Source organism: Kryptolebias marmoratus, linkage group LG13 (genome assembly GCF_001649575.2).
Source record: "Kryptolebias marmoratus isolate JLee-2015 linkage group LG13, ASM164957v2, whole genome shotgun sequence".
Classification (NCBI taxonomy): Eukaryota; Metazoa; Chordata; class Actinopteri; order Cyprinodontiformes; family Rivulidae; genus Kryptolebias; species Kryptolebias marmoratus.
Window position 1 is genome coordinate 26,305,605 of NC_051442.1, and position 19,162 is coordinate 26,324,766.

At 39.6% G+C, this 19,162-nt stretch overlaps 1 protein-coding gene across 1 annotated transcript in view; it reads left to right on the forward strand.

The window, feature by feature from the left end:
- The first annotated feature begins 1,316 nt into the window (after positions 1–1,316).
- The window catches only part of LOC108249835 (vasodilator-stimulated phosphoprotein), a 39,213-nt gene continuing 21,367 nt past the window's right edge, over positions 1,317–19,162 (forward strand). Inside the window, exon 1 of the mRNA XM_017439459.3 lies at positions 1,317–1,518. Within this exon, the coding sequence (XP_017294948.1) occupies positions 1,514–1,518 (5 nt within the window). The 5' untranslated portion in view covers positions 1,317–1,513. The remainder of the gene's footprint in view (positions 1,519–19,162) is intronic.

Genomic DNA, 19,162 nt, shown 5'->3' on the forward strand with positions numbered 1-19,162 from the left:
CAGGCTTCAAGTTCCTGATTAGCTCTTTCAGTTTGTTTAGGCTGAGGATGGAAACCCAAAGACAGACTGACCACGGTTCCAAGGGTATTGCAGAAAGACCCCCATACCTGGAAGATGAATTGTGGTCTACAATCTGAAATAATGTCTGAAGGGATGCCAGATAATCTGAAGACATAAAAAACTAGTAGTTGAGCAGTTTGTAGGGCTGAAGGGAGCTTGGTGTGTGGTATGTAGTTTACTGCTTTAGACCATCAGTCGATTACAGTGGATACCAAAATTCACAGTGCTACATTCCACTCACAAATTGTGAAAAAGAACACATTTTAGATGTGGCCTAAACATATCTATTTTTATAGTTTAAACCCTAAATATGCTCCCAAACATACATTTCCTTTCTTATGTGCTGTTGTTTTCTTTAGTATAAGTTGGTTAAATACAGTAATGTAATTTATTAAAATATATTGTAATAATTTTATTGAACATACAATAAAATGTATGAGTACTTATCAATACTGAATGATATTGATTGTAAAATTATGATGATGAATTAGCTGCTCAGTACGATAAAGGTATGTAATGAAGGTAATGACTGCACAGCAGAGCAGATAATTTACAGCTTCTCGGGTGGTCATGGTGGGCCATCAAAAGGATCTGTGTAAAATGTTTAATGTTTGGCTTAGCCCTGGATGCCATGTAAATTTGGCTTTAGGGGTCCATTGTAGATCTTGTGAATGCTCGGAGGAGTGAGCAAAAAGGCATTTGGGGAGTCCAGAGCAGGGGCTGAGTTTGTTGTTTTGGGCTTGTTTGATGATGTCTTTGATTTTCCAGGTGAGAATCCTTACTATGAATGAGGATAGCAGGATATTTTCAGAGGTCTTGTAGTCATTGGGATGGAGAACTAGTAAAGTTGGAACAGGCAAAGGGCAAAGGACATGGACCACCAACGTTACCAAGCAGAGCAGCAGCCATCACATAAAAGCTCAAGTCTGCTTGTCTTAGAAACTGCAGGTTTAAGCCATGGTGAGCTCCCACTTCAATTGTTTTTTTTCTGTCAAAGTCTAATTTACAATGAGAAATGGACAGTGTGTTATTGTAGAGATGCCTCCATCCCATTACAAATACAGATACCTACACACCTCAGACAGATATAAACTTATTAAGTTTAGTAACATTACCTACAACCAGTTTCCCACCAAGCACACCTAAATGACAAAAAACAAAAAATCAGAGTAATGCCATGTGTGCAGAAACCAGGGGAGGAGTGAAAATGAGAGTTCAGAAGAACGGTGAAAGAGACATGAACAGGAAGAGAAAAAACAAAACCGTCTAGGAAATGAGAACACAAAGGCAGAAGTGCAAGTGGTTGGTTTTAATGTCATGAGAGAGTGCAGTTCAGGTGCTCAGGCACAAGCTCAAACAGCAATTCTGAAAAGAAAAAGGTTGTTCAAAGTTTATGACAAGAAATATAGTTTGAAGATAGCTGAATCGTTGGATTTAGACTGCAGCTTCAAAAATGGGGTAAGTGACTTTCTGGCAGCAGAAATTAAGTTGCTAAAAATGGTTTGATTCTTTTAAACCACTTCAGCTTCACACATAGAACAAAAACAGTATGGTTTTCGAATAACTCATTGCAGGATTTATCTAGCAAACATTTATGTAAGGTAATTTCATACAGATTCAAAAAGGTTCACAAAAAGAAAACGAATTGTCTGAGTTCTGTATGTATTTCCTGTTGTCAGCATCAGCTGCAGTTTGTAGCAGGTGCTCTAGTTTTACAGTTGTTGCACATAAAAGGGAAAAAATAGTTTTGGTTTTCCTTACAACAGAAAAATATATGCAGTATATAAATACATTTTCATAGCTCATGATTTTGAGAAATGGGGATGTAGTAAAATGTTAAAACAAATGCATTCCATATTAGGAAGTGTTTGAACTGAACACAGGAAGTGGTCAAAACAAGAAAAACCTTCTTCAACAGGAAGTTAAGATTTCCCACAGACTACTTGTCTGAAACCTGTCTGAAAATAACTAATCTTTGCAATGTGAAAAGTATCTGTACTAAATTAAACCAACATAACTCAAACGAAGGGAGTTTGATGGGTGTGATGTGTATGCAAATTACATTTACTTGCATTAAGTAATTGAATATAAATTATGTACTTTGTACATGTTTAAGTAATTTTTATCATCTATACTCTTTTTTTAGTATAGATGATTTAGTCTTATTTCAAGTATTGTACTTAGTTACATTTGAAATCCTATGAATTAAAATCAAGAGGAGAAAAAAAAAGTGCACCATAACGCCTGCAGAGACTGGGTCTGTTCCTAACCAGTCAGCCGGTGTCGGGTCCGGCTAGAAGTGATGACGAGCCCCGAAGGAGGAGTTTCTTTGTTAAATAAACCCACAGAGATTGTGTACAAACTCCTGCCACTCGGCAGGCGGCTTGGTCCACTGGCCTGGAGCAAAACTCAGCAGACGGGCACTTTTCAGCACGTGAGCTGTTAGCTGACAGACAGCTAAATCACCACAACTTATGTTCAAGTCAAACTAAAAATAATGAGAAAAACTCCTGGAACTCCTGGCTGCCATGTTTAAGAGACACTCTGGCTCCAAATAAAGGAAGTTAGCTCTGTTTATTCAGAGTGACTGGGCTCAGACCTGCAGCTTCTCATCTTCCTGCATATTTAAAACATATTTGTACATTGTAAAAGGTTTTTTAGTGTTGTAGTAGCTGGTAGGTTAGTTATTATTTAAACTTATTTAAAGGTGAAATGATATAAAATATCAAAACAATGACTTTTCATGTTTTTTTTTTTAGTTAAACACTATCATGAAACACTCCAGTGGTCCATTTCTGTGATTTAAATGTTAATGACTTGTTTTTAGAGTTTTTGTGAGGTGACTATGTGGGCGGTGTTACCTCCTTGGTTTGTGACGTTGAAGGTGCTGCCGCCTGCTGTAGCAGGTTGCTGGAGGACACTGAGGAAGTTACTGTTGTGTTGTTTATCAGCAAAAATGGAAGCAGAAGAAAAAGCAAGTTTTGTTAACACAAGCATCAGAAAACATCTTTTCTTTTTGGTCTGGAGTGATGCTGAGGGGAACTGGAGCCCCACATTTCAAAAGAGCATCCCCCAAGCTTTACAATGATGTTACACAGTCTTCAAGGAGGTTCTCATCCAGACAGCTGGAGGCGGGTGGTGGTGGTCAGACAGTGGGAGACGGCCGGTGGCTGTCAGACAGGCTGTGGTTCTTCTGTTGAAGGCTTGTATTTCAGGTGGTTCTCTTCAAAACATTAACTGTAGTCAGTTACCAGATCTTGGGTTGTAATTTTCACCAGGGCCTAAACTAACCGCATCCATCAAACTTTACTGTCCTTTGAAAAGCTGAAGAATGACAGCTGTTGTAGTTTTGGGTCTGTTCACACAATTATTGGCAACTGACTGAACCATTTCACTTCACACTATCTGTATTTGCTATTTACTGCCTTGTTTGCATTACTGTGTTTGGCACAAAATATGTCACATCTGAGTAATCATGGAAAATGCAGAAAAGAGCCTAGTATTTTTTTAAATCTTTAATTATCTTTAAATTGGTGTATTTTTTTTTAATGCAAGACTCTGAAAACAAGCACCTTTTATGACTTTCCTTTGATTTATGTTAGCTTAAAACTCTTCATTTCACTTTTAACTCAAAGTGATTATGAGTAGAAAGCATCAATAACTCCCAAACATGTCTGCAAACATGTCAGAGGATCAGTAAGTGGACCTGGTCTAATAAAACCATACAGTCTGATGAATAATAATTCTATATGAATAATATTGAGGATAAATTGAAATATTTCTAATTTGATAACTGTAATCCCAAACTCTTTATGTCTGTGGTGTCCAATCCTGGTCCTCAAGGTGTCATGGTTTTAGCTAAGGTCTTAGCCCACATGCAGAACACCACTCAGGGGACAGAAGTAAATTCACAATTGGTTTTATTAATTAGTCCATCTGGACTCTGGAACAGCAGCTCAGGATTGGACACTTCACTGTGAGCGGAGACACGTAATTAGAAAAGTCTCTTGACAAGGTGGCAGAAAGAGTTCCAAACAGACAACAGCTTACAGTGGCATGGAGTACTGGACGGCTGGGGAGAGAGGAGCAGAATCTGGGTTGGATCCAGGTGGTAATGAGGGTGAGCAGGGTTCGGTCTAGGAGGCGATCCGGGTGGTTAGGCAGCGTGGGAATCCAGGAGCGAGACGACACGAGAAACTCTTCCAGGACTGTAGAACGGCTTGGTCATGAGAAATACTTGAACTTGAAAAAAAAACCTGAAACAAGGCAAGCAAACATGAAATAGTTCTATAACAAGAACAAAAGCCAGGGCGATAACACACGTACCACTGAGTTAACACTCTGACAGTGAGGTGCTGGCTGCCAACTCCTTAAATGCCTCCTAGGTGATTAAGATGAGGAACACCTATCTGCAGGGCCTCCAGGAGTGCTGAAGCCCCCTACTGGAGAATGACAGAATAGAACCCAAAAACCACCAGGATCACCAGACTCTGACACAAGGGGCACTATCATATATGTTTTAGTCATTTCTCTGCTCTTCAGCAGGTCTTCAAGTACCGCAGAAGCCTGTTAATCACTCAGTCATTCAAACCAGGTGTGTCAAAGCAGAGAAACACCAAAAACATGCAGGATAGTGGCCCTCCAGGAACAGGATTGGACACCACTGCTTTATGTCATCAGAGCTGTTGCATTTATACATCAACTGATTATGCACTTCATGGCAGGTATTTAAAGTACTTGTAATTTTTTTATTTCAGTGAAATTACCAGCTATTAAAGTTTGAACAGGAATAATTTTATTATCAGAATCCGTGTATCATCTAGTGCTGGGCGATACAACGATACATATCGTGGGGACGATAGAAAAGTGTCTATCGTGATAGATTTTCTTCTATCGTTTCTATCGTCTCTATCGTTTCTATCATAATTGTATCAAAGATTCATGTAAATATTTCATAACGTAGGCTACGACGAATGTATTAGTGTTGTCACTTTGCATACATTCAGTTTATATAAGTGATAAATAAGAAGAAAAAATAACTATTTTTTGAAGAACCTCCGTTTTGCAACATGACGCTGCTTTACGTGTGGGTTTGTGACATGCTTTATGGCAGCGACTTTCTGTGCGGCGCAGTGTTTTCACCATAAGTGCTGAAAGATGGAGACGCATGAAGTATCAAACCCGGGGTCGCAACAAGTAGAGACAGCTAGCAGGCAGCCCAAGAAGAAAGACTTTTACTAAAACCAGGGGGACGTCTGTGATTTGGTTCAAGAAGTCCGACACGGAGCAGAAAAAGGTAATATGCTAACTCTGCTAATGCTAATGCTAACTCTGCTATTAGACTGTTTTCTCATCTGACGCCAACACAACAAACCTCTTCTATCACGTAAAGAAGAACCAGGAAAAAGAATATTTAACAATCCAAAAAGTGCAAACAAACAAGTTGTAAAAGAGCCGGGAAAGTTGTGAAAAGTGAAACTATAGCCGGAGGAAGATAATGGAGTCTGTTGTCATTTGATACTGTTACGTCTAACAGGTACATATATATTGCTGCACTAAAATGCAGCAAATCTCATTTGTGAAAGTTCAGTTAAATGTCACTTCAAAATAAAGCTTGAAAAAAGTAGGAAATGAGATTATTTTTTCATATTTTTCAGAGAATAACTGACAACGTACGTAATTGGGGTATATAGTGATATATATCGTTATTGTGATATAAAATAATCCATATCGTGATAAAGGATTTTTTCAATATCGCCCAGCACTAGTATCATCCATTCTGTCCATTTCAATTGACTATCAACAATCGAATAATGAAAAACGGACTGGTTATTTTATTTTATTTATTTTTATTATAACACCAAAAACGAAAAAAATGCCTGGTTTTTCATTTTTCACTTTTAGGCTAAGATCGAAAACACGAAATGGAAAAACGTGCAGCAGGACAGAATTTGATTTTAATATTTATTTGGTCGGGTTTAGGTGACCCGGAAGTGACTTTATGCGGCAGTTCAAGTAATGTAGTAGCTACTATGGCAGCACTAGAACCACTGATAGAGGACATGTTAAACAGCGGTTTGATCCTCGAAACAATACGTAAGTCTCCATGGCTGATGGGTCTGAATGGATTATCTGGTCCTGATTGATCGATATTGAACAAACATAAATATGTAGATGCCTCATTACGTCCCGGAGCGCATCCGCCGTCGCCGCCATGTTGGACGGATCTCTCCTCTCTCTAAGAGCCAACAGGAGGAAACACAGAGCGAGCAGCTATGACCGGATTTTATATCACGTGGGATTAACTTTCACAAGTAAGACTGAACAATAATTTTGGTTATTTGACCATTTATTATAATATGTTATCGTAGCTAACATTATTTGGCAAACAACTAAATGCTAACAGGAGGAACTGGTGCTTCTCTCTTATTAGCTCTTTCTGGGGTTTTTTCTTCACATTTTGAAGGTTTCCCAGTAACATAGATCAGATCAGATCAGGGTTTCCCTCCAGTGTATTATAAGCCTGGCTGGCCGCCAGGCTTTGGTGACCCTAAGCACCGCTTGTTTATTATAGAATACGTCATTTTTTATACACGTTTTTTTTTCCCATCCACATCAACTTGACACGTTGATCACCGCGAGAGGGTGTGCACGACAACACTGACGCAATCACGCTGTCCCCGCCCCTGTGCGAAGTCCACACGCAGTTTTGTAACTTGGTGCGTATCACGCGCGCCGCTCTCCATTCAAAATGGACGATTTTGCTGCTCTAGCGGAGCTGGTTCGCCTGTTTTAGCATTTACACGATCCCTCTATGAGAGATCACAGAGATAATCAAACAGTTCAAAACTCACGGGAGGAGATTACTGCTGCAGCTGATAAAAAGGAGAGTTTATAGACCACAGAGGGAAGAAATATTAGTACTATGATGGGTGAATCACAACTAAAGCAAATAAATCAATGAAAGTCAAACTGAATGCTTTAAGTTTAAACATCCTCTCTGTATCACAGCCAGAAAATATGCTCTCTTTTTAAAAAAAATTTTAAATTGTATTTCCACTGGTTACGTTGCGAATTGCCCGCCGTCTTTTCGGAGAATACTGCTCCGACGTAAGCATCAAGTATAAACACCTCCACCACGCGCTCAGGTCCGCGTGCTGTTCACGGAGCCCTGCGTGACTAATGAGTCCTGAGGCCGAGCCTCCTTTAGCTACGGCTGGAGTTAGCCCGTCGTCAGAGCGACAGCAATATACATCGATCGAGCAGGTTTAACCAAAAAGGGTTAGTTGAGCTGAAATTCAGCGGGTGGCTTTACAGGACTGAATATGGTAAGCATGTTTTGTACTTAGTGAAAATATATATAATTTATCCTTGTTTACCAGTGAAATGATGCTATTATATTCAGCATTAGATATGCACAGTACAGTACAGCATCTCTCTGTTTTTCACAGTTCTTTATTGTTATTCATTGGCCTTGATGTGAGATGTGTGTTGGTGTGTTAAATTATTTGTAAATGTGACTTTAATTAGGACTCAAACTAGGTGCAATCAATTAATATTTATTTTAATTGTATTTTTATTTAAAAAAGTATTTCAAAAGTGCCTTTTTGTAAAACTGTAGTTGTGTAAATATTTGACATAAATATCTTACAATATCACATTGTCATGTGGGGTGGAGATGACGGAGACGAATCCAGAGCGCACTCATATTAAAAGAAACTAATTTATTAAACTAAAGAACAAACAAAACAAAAGCTGACGTGGCAGCAAAATAAAACATAAACTAAATTAAAAACTAAAACGAGACCAGAAATACTAACAGGCACAGGAAACAAGGACAGGACTGGGAACGGGCAGGACAGAAACAAACAACAACATTTAAACATCAATGGACCAGCGCAGTAATGGAGAAAGTGACCGTGATTTTAACACTGAGGATAATGAGGTGAGTGGGAACAGGTGACATGATTACAGAACTTGGACAGGTGTAGGTGGGCGTGGCAGGGAGACAGAGAGAGATAGACTGAGGAGGAGAAAGTGAACATTAATCGAGAGACGAGACACAAACCAAAACACGAACCAAAAACTAAATAAAAATAAAACAAAACCAAAACACAGAAAAAACCCAAATCCCCACACACATAATAAATAGCCATATTGTCAACTTTCCTGTCAACTTTAATCTTTTTTTTTTTTTTTTTACTAAATCACAAACGGCCACCTACCACCGGGCTTAGCCTCTTTTCTGGGGGAAACCCTGCAGATTTAAGGAGGCAATGGGAAGCTGCAGTAAGAAGGGAGGGTTTTGTTACTACAGAGTCTCTCAGCTCTGTAGTGAAGACTTCAAACCAGAGGACTAACAGGACCAGCTTAGAGATGCTGTGACCTCACCTGTCCTCAGCTTCCCATCTCATCTCTCAAGAGGTGTTTTTTTACTGTACATGCTAACAGAAATGTCTATGATTCATGTGTAAAACTAAAGTTAATATTACACTTTGTTAAACCTGTTTTTACCTGTTAGTTCTTTCTGCATGTTTAGGAATTAATGATGTATTGTGTATTACTATACACTGTGGGATACTAAAACATTTTCAAGTTGTTTTCAATTAAATTGTTTTTAAGTATTATGTGTCTAATATTTTAGCTTGTAGCAACAAGGAACACAGAAACCTGAAGGAAAGCTGCAGAGAGCTTCCAGTGAACCTTTCTGTCTCTGAAAGTGAACCTCAGCTCTCCAGCCCCAGTTAAAGCAGGGCAGTGAGAGACCCTGGAATGACATGAAGTTTTTAAAGATTAAATTCTGTCCTCCTGTTCGTTTTTCCATTTCGTGTTTTCGATCTTAGCCTAAAAGTGAAATATGAAAAACCGGGCGTTTTTTTTTCGATTTTGGTGTTATAATAAAAACAAAATAACCAGTTCGTTTTTCATTATTTGATTTTTGATAGTCAATTGAAAATGGAAAGAACAAATGATACACAAATTTATCAGTCACAATGACTCAGCAGTTGTATAAATGTTAGAGAAATGGTCTGATTGTTTAAAGAGGATTCATGATCAGTCTCATTCAAGGTTCTGATGACAATGTCTTCTAAAATTAACACAATTTGTTTTTACTGAGATTTAACTTTAGCTTTTTAGGGCATAAAGGTTAAATGTGGGCATGTGAGTGTGTTCAAGTTTTCCAGCATATTTCTCATATTTCGTATTCTGAAAATTAGGTGAGTTAATTAAAAAATAGGTCTGATCAAATGAAAAAATATTACCTGAAATTAAAATCCATAGATTATATTGATTAACATAAATTAGAAATGAACTAGAAGTATTTGGAGAGCACAAACCTCTGCCAATGCCATAGTGTCAAATAGTGTCAAAATAGTTAGATCTGGATTGTAATCTGGATCACAGCCAACTTTTAATTACTTGTTTTTTGTAACAACCCCAAAAAACCACTCAGAAAACACAAACCTTAGACAAGGTGTGATTAAAAAAATAGTGTTTATCTGGATCATAATCTGAATCAACACCAAAATTTATTCCATTGTTTTTGTGACAACCCTAATATTTCCTGAAAATTTTATCTACCTAAATCTGTTCATTAGTTTTTGAGTAACTTGCTAACAGATGGATAAACAAACCAGCGTTACCAAAACTTTTACCTTCTTAGCAGAGGTAAATATATATCCCAGTATAAACTTTGTATTCTAGTTAAATTTGAAAGTTAAAACACTAACATTTGATTAGCATCTAAATGTGGAGAGCTGACTGACAGTGTGATTAGTAGTTTTGTTTCATTTGACAATCTGTTTGTTTAAAAGCTTACAGCAGCAGGCAGAACTATAATGATATTGAAATGTTACTTCAGTCTGATTTTTCTATCTGGGATCCCAGTAAGAAAAGATTCAATGAACAGATAGAGGTTCTAACTGAGAGTCTAAGCTAAAACTGAACTCAGACTGTGTTACCGTGGTGATCTAATCAGACTCAAACTCAGACTGTGTTACCGTGGTGATCTAATCAGACTCAAACTCAGTCTGTGTTACCACGGTGATCAAATCGGACTCAAACTCAGTCTGTGTTACCGCGGTGATCGAATCAGACTCAAACTCAGTCTGTGTTACCACGGTGATTTATTCACACTCAAAGAAATCCTCTTCTGTGATTCTGAAAACTCAGACTTTCAACTCAACATTGAGACTAAGCTGTTACCTTTACTTTGTAGTAAAGCTCTTTGACTCTCTTTTTCTCTAATCAACTGACTGAGCATCAGAACCTCATAAAAAATATTTTTCAAAAAGATATCCGGCATATATTTTAACAGATATCTGACATATATTCATATATTACACAGTTTTAAAAGTCATGTTTATGTCATCTTAAGTCTGTGAGCTACAAGCTACAAGAATGACCTGTAATTAAAATCAGAGCAGGGAAGGTCATTTAAGAGTTTTTCTATCAGCTGCTATGTGGTTTGTTACCTCTGCCAAGGAGGTTATGTTTTCAGTAGTCTTGGTCCATCTGTCTTTGTGTTAGCAAGATTCTCTAAAAACCATCCATCCATCCATCCATCCATCCATCCATCCATCCATCCATCCACATATCTGATGTTTTCAAATATTGATTTTATTGATATCAGCATCATGCAGTTTAAAGCTCAGAGCTCCACATGTCTATAACTACAGTCCAGTTGCTTAATTTTTTTTATTTCATTTTAAAATTTTTTAGATTTGCCATGTCCTGGATGACTGAGAATCCACACCAACATATGATACTAACGTTGTCGGATCAGATCGATACCATCATGATGAGATTGATACTTGATTCTGTTTCTCTCCTCTAATTTCAGTATGTCGCTCCCATTCCAGGAGTTCAATTCAATAGTCAGGAAGTGTCATTATCAAATGTAAACACTGGACGAAACATGCATGGCAAATAATAATTGTATTGGCTCCAACTGCAGAAAAACTTCCGAATTGATACATACATGTTAACATTTGTAGGATCCATATTTGCTTCCATAAACACAGTGTGCTGCGTGTGACAGCACGTCTTCTTCTGCGCATGTGGGTCACTTCAGGGCCGTAGACTTTTCTAGCTGGAGTCTGATGGTCACATTTAAATTTTGATATCAACAACCACAAAAAAATCAACCAGTTTTGAATTGAGAAAGCTCCCCTGATGAGAACTGAAATGTCTTCAGCTATAAAATAGAAGTCCAGTTGTTTTGTTTTTTAAAACCTTTTTGATTAACTCATGTCATAGTCATGTGTGGGACACCTTGAAATGTGAAAATAATATTTTAGCAACTTGCCTTTAAACTATTACAGAGGGTAAAACTAACCCTATGTTTCTTGGCTTCTTTCCTGCAAGATCCTGCACAGGGCAAAATAACCCAGTGTACCTGCAAAGAAATATGTCTACCGCAGCAGTTTGCGGTGAACTATAAAATTATAGTATTAGTATATACTATATAGTATAATTGTTAAAATAAAGTTTTGAAACTGTAGAAATAGTAGTGAAACAATGAAAAAGACTTGGGAATATCATCAACAAATCATCTGCCTCCATCTCACCCTTTCTCCTGCCTTCTCTACTGTAACTCCAGCCATCTTCATGGCCTTCGTTACTACATCCACGAGTCTTCTCTGAGGTCTTACTCTTTCTCTGGCCTGGCAGCTCCATCTCCAACACATTTTGTCCAATATCTCTGTCAGTGTTTATTCTCACCTGACCTAAATAAAGAACCACGCAGAGAGTAGATTGTCTTTTATGAGGCTTTTGCAAAAAGAGAAGTCACTTGTGCGTGTCCGTTCGGATCAAGCCCGAGCGAGTTCTAAACTCCTGTTGCAGTGGCACTTTTTTTTATTAGGAGCAAGCAATGGGGTGGGGGTGGATTCAGCCACACAACTTAATCACACAGATAAAACTTACAGCAGTAGAGGTGGAAGTTGTGGAACACTCTGCCCCTTAGTAATAACACAGAGATTGTTGCGAGCCAGGAACTGGCGCCGCGCACACACCGAGACTGTGAGTTACCTTGAAAACGTGGAAACGAGCATCAACTTTAATAACTTGTGTTGAGAGCTCGTATGATAGGAATGAACTGCATTAAACTCTAACAATCTCTCCTCACCACATGTCATCCTGGCTGAAACCAGGAGTGTTTGTTCGCTTTAAGTTTATCCAAACATCCTGCATGTTTTTACATGAAGGCCTTTTTAAAACTGCAGATTGGTTTTCAACCTGAGAAGGTGAAACCACAAAGTTCTCAATATCTCCTTGCTATGTCAATTCCAATATCCGTGACATGACGGAGCATACACACTGTGTAATACACACTCACAGGCGCAGGATTTCTACAATGTCTTTTGTTGTTAAATAGCTGCTGTGAAATAAAGATATACCATAAGCTGAACCATGTGTATCTTAAAGGCGGCTCTCAGTCATGTGGTTGCATGACAAAAACTGCATCATTTTTGTTTGCATAGCAGCTTCGTTCATCCCTTCGTGACACTAGGCCCAGGCCGAACTTTTTTGCTCAGGGGTTTGCGTCAAGTATTGCATGATTGATCCGAATTGTTGTAGGTATGTTTGTGTGTTTATGCGGAAAAGCCAAGGAGTTTTAATTGAGTTAATTTGCTTCTACTGCTCCGCTGAGAAGCAGCTGGCTGAGGCTGTTAGAAAATATGGCCATCTTTACAACTGTTCCAGCAAAACTTAGAAACCTATGAACTTTAACAGACCGTACGGATACACAGGCATCTCTTTGTGGCTGTGGTGGCCAGGAGGAAGTGCACCTCAGCCGGGCAATGTAGAGACACGTTCCATTTGTTCACTCATTATTGTGTACCGATATATTTGAAAATGCTAAACGCTGTGTACTGTCTCAGTTGGTTTAATAAACACATCTAGTTGCAGTAAGGTTAGCAAAAATTTGTACAAGGACAGGAGAGTTGAGAAGCCTGTGGAAAGAAACTCATTTTAAGGAGGAGGGAGGAGCTTCCTGGGAGTTCTGATTTGAGTGTCTCGTGGATGATGAAAGTTGTGTGCAAAAACAAACCACTCGCAACCAAATGACCGCAAACCAACTTTGTCACTTCTTATGGAGTATCCTGGAGCATTTAGGCAAACACATGATGTGATCGTGCTATTTTAGAGCCTTAATACATGACTTGAATAAATTGTGTATATATTTATATAGAATAAGCAGATCAAAATTTACCTTGTCAATTTTTACAACCTAATATTTTGTGTGTTGAACTTTATCACTTCTCAACATGAGAAATGTCTGGAGTGTGAACAAGTGAACTCATTGAAATGTCTGTCTCTCACTGCACGAGACTTAGGAGTGCTGATTGCTCAAAGGCAAAATGTTTCAGGAAGGCATTTACACAATTAAAAAACATGTCCTGCAGACATCAACATAAAATAAAAATGGATAAAGAAACTATTGACTTGCATTGTCTTAAATTAAAGCCGAAGTGTCTTTGTTTTGGGGCAGCTGCCATGTTGTATTTTTACAATATTGAAGCCCCAAGGCACTAGGCACTTGGGGGTGTACCTTTGATATGAAAATGCAGCCTACACACCCTTCCAACTCACTAACAGTCAGACACTGTGACACTGTCCATCACATTATACCATGACACTTTTCTTTTGGCCTCAAATAAACTAATAAAAACTAAATGTTTTTTATGCATGTGTGAACATACAGCAGCAAGATAAGAACTACATGAATCAACACCTGAAAAAATTATCTGAAGTATATGTTAGTTATTAGTCAGGAAAATGTTCCATTCGTTTACATGGAAGGGACAGAACTTTAAAAATTGTACTGCGGCCAGCCACTAGGGGGCACTTGTACTTTGTGGTTTCAATGTCCTGTCTCTGGTTATAAGAAATTTCAATAAGCCACTCCTGTTTTCATTTCAACAAGTTCCTGTACTGACTATCATAATAAAAGCTTGAAAGAAATGCACACTTACTATGGAGGACTGAAAGCAACATAATCAAAAATAAAAGCAGAAATATATATATTTTGCTTTTGCCTTTTCCTTACACATGCGTTTCCGTCAAGTAATGTTTATATTTCGCTTTTGCTTTTCAGAAAAACTGACTGTTCATATATTTATATAAAAATACAAAAAATTGCAACAAAGTCAAAAATAATATTAAAAATAAAATAAAATAATAATAATAATAAAATAATGCATAATTAAAAAAGTACCCTGAACAGTAGAAGGCCCACCATCTGCAGCACCCAAGAGCAGAGAGGACAGGTGGATCCAGCCCCAGAAGGCAGCACTCCAGTGAGAGTTCGATTCACATGTCAAAGTGTCCCTGTGCAAGACACTGAACCCTTCATTGCATCCGATGTGCCCCATCAGTGTATGACTGTAATCTTAAGCACTGATTAGACTCTATAAAATGATTTATTTAAATAAGCTTTGTAGAGATGTATGAATGAATGTGTGTGTGAATGGGTAAATGAGGGCACAGATTGTGTTGTAAAGTGCTTTGAGTATTTTGGTTGGCTTGAAAGACACTATATAAGTACAGTCCATTGACCATTTACTACAAAGCAGGTTTGACATATGTAGGGTTTTTTCAGGTGATTCATCTTCATTTTCCCAAACAACAGAGATCACACTAAGCAGGATTATGGACCTGGCTATCAACTTGGTAAATCAAATTTTCTGACTTTAGATTAGTACATACATATTTTAGTAAAAAAGGTGCATCAATCATAATCAGAAAGTGAAATAGATACTAAGTGAAACAGACAGTGAAATTGATTGGCAGGCTGGACCAATAAAGACACCAAGCACAAAAACAAAGCTTTTAAAGGCTTTATTACAATAAATAAATGTATTAGATGATGTTTTAGCTCTAAACTTGACTCAATCATTGGAGCTCTGTGGGAAAGACAATGGAACAGTGTGAGAAAATAGTTTACTGCCAGATGAAGTTCAACAAAACTGAGATGTTTAACATGTTGTGTGTTTCTTGTTGCATTTCCTTCTTTAAGATGGTAGACAAGGAGAGTCCACAGGTAGCTGGCTGGGGTCTGGTGAGTAGGAGATAGTAAGTTAGAAATAATGCAATGTCAGCTCTCTCTGGCAATCCACGAGAGGCGAGAGCAAGACAAGAGGATTTCCTCCAGAGGTAAGTAGTTTAATCCTCCAACAGAGTGAGAAAAGGGACCAGAGGATCCCCTGATGTCATGAAGGGATAAACACAGGTGAGTAGAGAGTGGATGAGAACAAATAGGATTACCCTGGTAGGTCTTGTTGGAGACACAGGAGGAAGCTTCAGGTTTGTTAATGCTTGTTTGTTCTGCAGGTGAGCAGAGGTCACATTTCTCTGGCAACAGATCAATGTCAAGAACCAAAACCACTGAGAGCAGGTGGGCGATGGATAATAGATCAGACAGGAGAGATGTCTGGCTGTATTCCTTGTTGGCTAGTATTAATAATTTTTATGTGAGACAGAGTAAATCACAAAATTGACTGAAGAGAAAGCAGAGGTAACAGGCTAAAACAGAAAACCCAGGTAAATCCCAACAATCCACATTTCACAAACCAGAAATCCACAAGTAACAGTTTCAGTGTTAATCAGGCAGGGGTCAGAGCACAAATGAGCCGAATTGAAATTACAGTGTGAGGTTTTGTGTTTTTCTTTGTGTTTTTCTTGTTTCTGTTCGAGGTAATTGTTCATGTTTTGTTCATTATCTTTGCTGGTCTCATTTTCTGCTGTCTCTGTTTCCTGGTTTTTGTATCTTCCATTTACCCTCAGTCTACACTTGGTTTCCTGCCATGCCCACCTCCACCTGACAGCAATGATTATCACTCACCTGTGCCCACTTACCTATTACCCTCTGTGTTTAAAATCCGGTCATTTACTCCACTTCTCAGCCGGTTCATTGCTCAATGCTTGCTGTTCAGTCCTGTCTGTTCCTGTTCCTGTCCTTGTTGGTCTGTTCCTGAGTTTTTGGATTTAGTTTTTGTCTTGTGTTGCTGCCTCAACAGCCTTTTGTTTTTGTTTATCTTTTAGTTTAATAAATTAGTTTCTTTTATATTATGAGTCTGCGCTTTGGGTTCGTCTCTATCACCATTCGATCCTGACAGAATGAACCGGCCACAAGAGGAGCCAGCAGACTCTTTTTTTTTTTCTTTTTGGGACCTCGCTGAGGAGGATTATCTCAGGCTCCACATTACAGTGAGAGAGTACTGCGATGTGGAGGCCACATCCCTGGATAAAAAGGAGCGTTTTAGGGCTACTCGCGACCTCCTGAGGGAGGCTCTTCGTCACCCCGAGCTGGAGACATCCGCGGGGATGGACGAGATCCTCAGCGGGGCCAGGAGAGACTACGCCCTAGGTTACACTCCCTCCTGGGCACCTGTGGCTGCAGCGTCTTCCGTGTTTCCTGAGGCTGCAACGCCTTCCGTAACTCTTGAGGCGTCAACGCAGAAGGGAAAGTCTGTTGGCGGAACCACCCGCACCTGTGCTGCTCCCAGTTCTGCCACCGGCGAAGTCGGACGCCACCCCAGCCTCTCCAGTGGGTCGGCCTCGCTCCAGTCTGCTTCGCCGAGGGCCCCAGACAACGCCTTGCTCCAGCCTGCTTCGCCGAGGGTCCAGGAGGACGTACTTTGTGGTAGATCCTTGGTGGACAACCACACTCTTTATCTGACCAGGTATCAGGGTCCAGGTGAATGACGGTGATTAGTACTCCTGATGTAGACTGCTGATGTCTTGCAGACTACTCACACAATACACAGTGTAAACCCCTGTGTGAAAGAGTTTGGCCACAACCTTGTGTTGTGAATTGGTGGACGAAGCTGCTATTCAAATAAGATGACAAAAATTTTGTCACGCAACCACGTGAATGAGAGCAGACTTTGTGACTTCTCATGGAGTATGCAAACAGTTTAAGAGACCAGCAGGTAAATGACAAGAAGTCAAATACAAGACAGGCTGAAGCAAATTATTGCATATCCTTTCTTAGCGTGGGTCAACAGAAACTCCCTTGAACCACAGAGGTGATCTCAGTTATGCTAGGGTGGTAAGACAGTTTTGTTTAGACGCATGATAGAAAAACAGAACCTTGGATATTTGGGTCTCGGGCACTAAGCGGCAATCGGGTAGGTAACTATTGGGAGGTAGAAAGGTGGTGTGGCTCTGTATTTGGCAAGGGTGAAGTAGAATCCATCTGGCCTGAGAGGGTTTAATATTTTGGCCCCTCTTAGATATTCTAGATTCTTGTGGTCCATCCAAACAAAAGGATGTTTAACACCATCTAACCAATGACACCACTCTTCCGAGGCCAGTTTGACAGTGAGAAGTTCTGTTAGCAATGTCATAACTCCATTCAGCATTCATGAGCTGTCAAGACAAGAATGCACAGGGATGAAGATGAATGTCCAAAAGACTTATGTAAATCATTGCACCCACCACTGTCTTTAAGTGTCAACACTCACAAACTATTCAGGACAATCTGGAAAATGAAAGACCAGAAGCAATCAGACCCTTAAGTGTGGTCAATAACTTCTCTGCATTCACTCCCCAGAGGAGAACCGAGTCTTAGAAGATGTCAGCTGATGTAAGGTTGCAGCTGCAAAATTGTATCATTTTATAAAGTACCTATAGAAGTTTGCAAAACCAAAAAACCAAAACCACTGGGGACAGTTTTGGTTTTGCAATGCTGGTCAATCTTGGACTGCAGAAACTTTGGCAGGATTCGTTTCAATCTTTTCTAGGGACAAGACAGAGCCAAGAAAGTAAACTGTTGGAAAACTGCTGGAGCATTTCTTAATCAAAAAAGGCATTGCCAAGTAGTTGTTATAGCCTGTTGGAGTGTTAAACTCCATTTTCCACTCATACCTTTGGTGCACATGCACTAAATGATAGGCATTGCATAGATCCAGCTTGGTTAAAAACTTGACCCGATGTCATGAGAGGAAGGAGATATTATTTTTCTGATGGTAATATCATTAAGACATTGTAGTCTATGCAATGATCAAGGAAACCATTTTTCTTACCTACAAAAAAGAATCCAACTCCAGCAGGAGATGGTGGGCTGATGAGACTAGCAGAGAATGCCTCAGAAACATATTTTTCCATCGTCTCTCTCTGGGTCTGCCAAAGAATAGTCTGCCTTGAAGTGGTGTAGTTCCTGGAAGGAGATCAATGGAACAACCATATGGTTAGTGAGGTGACTCTTTGTGAATTGAAACACTTCTTTCAGGTCATGGTAGACACAGGGACCTTAGTTAGACAGGCTTAAGTCTCTTCAGTTGAAGTTTGGACTTTAAGTGTAGTATTGGCTGTAGCAACCCTTACAAAAAAATCCCACGAAATTCACATGTGATCACATGTGATTCCCATTTTCCACATATGATGAGACTTTGGAACAGGAGCTGATGGATTGTTAAGCTCATCCAGAAGTGGCTTGTGCCCCTGCTTCTCTCTTTTCTCCCTTATCCATTGATCTATGCGACTAGGAAGGCTTTCCAGCTTCTTCAAAATAGCAGGTGGTTCACGAATAGCAATCTCATCATTGACATCATCTGGTAGCGCCTGACAGAAAGTGTCAAAGCATCAATATTCTACTAGCTATCTGTGGCACTCTGCTGTTCCCTATAGTTTAGACTTGTCAGCAGGGGTGGAAATTAGCACCCGCCACCAGCCAAAGGCGGGTAAATATTTGAAGTGGCGGGTGAATTTGATCAACACACACGCCACTGTGGCGGGTTGGCAATTTGAACAGAAAAGAAATTTGTCCTCTTGACATATAGGTGGCAGCAATGTTCTTCGAGTTGCTTTTAAATGCAAGAAGGAGAAAAGTTTAGCAGACACTCTTTACCAGTTGGTGGCGGTATTAATTCCTTCAGTTGTTTATCCATTCATCCATCCATTCTCTTCCGCTTATCAGGGGTCGGGTCGCGGGGGCAGCAGCCTAAGCAGGGAGACCCAGACTTCCCTCTCCCCAGCCACTTGGGCCAGCTCCTCCGCGGGAATCCCAAGGCGTTCCCAGGCCAGCCGAGAAACATAGTCCCTCCAGCGTGTCCTGGGTCTTCCTCTGGGCCTCCTCCCGGTGGGACGTGCC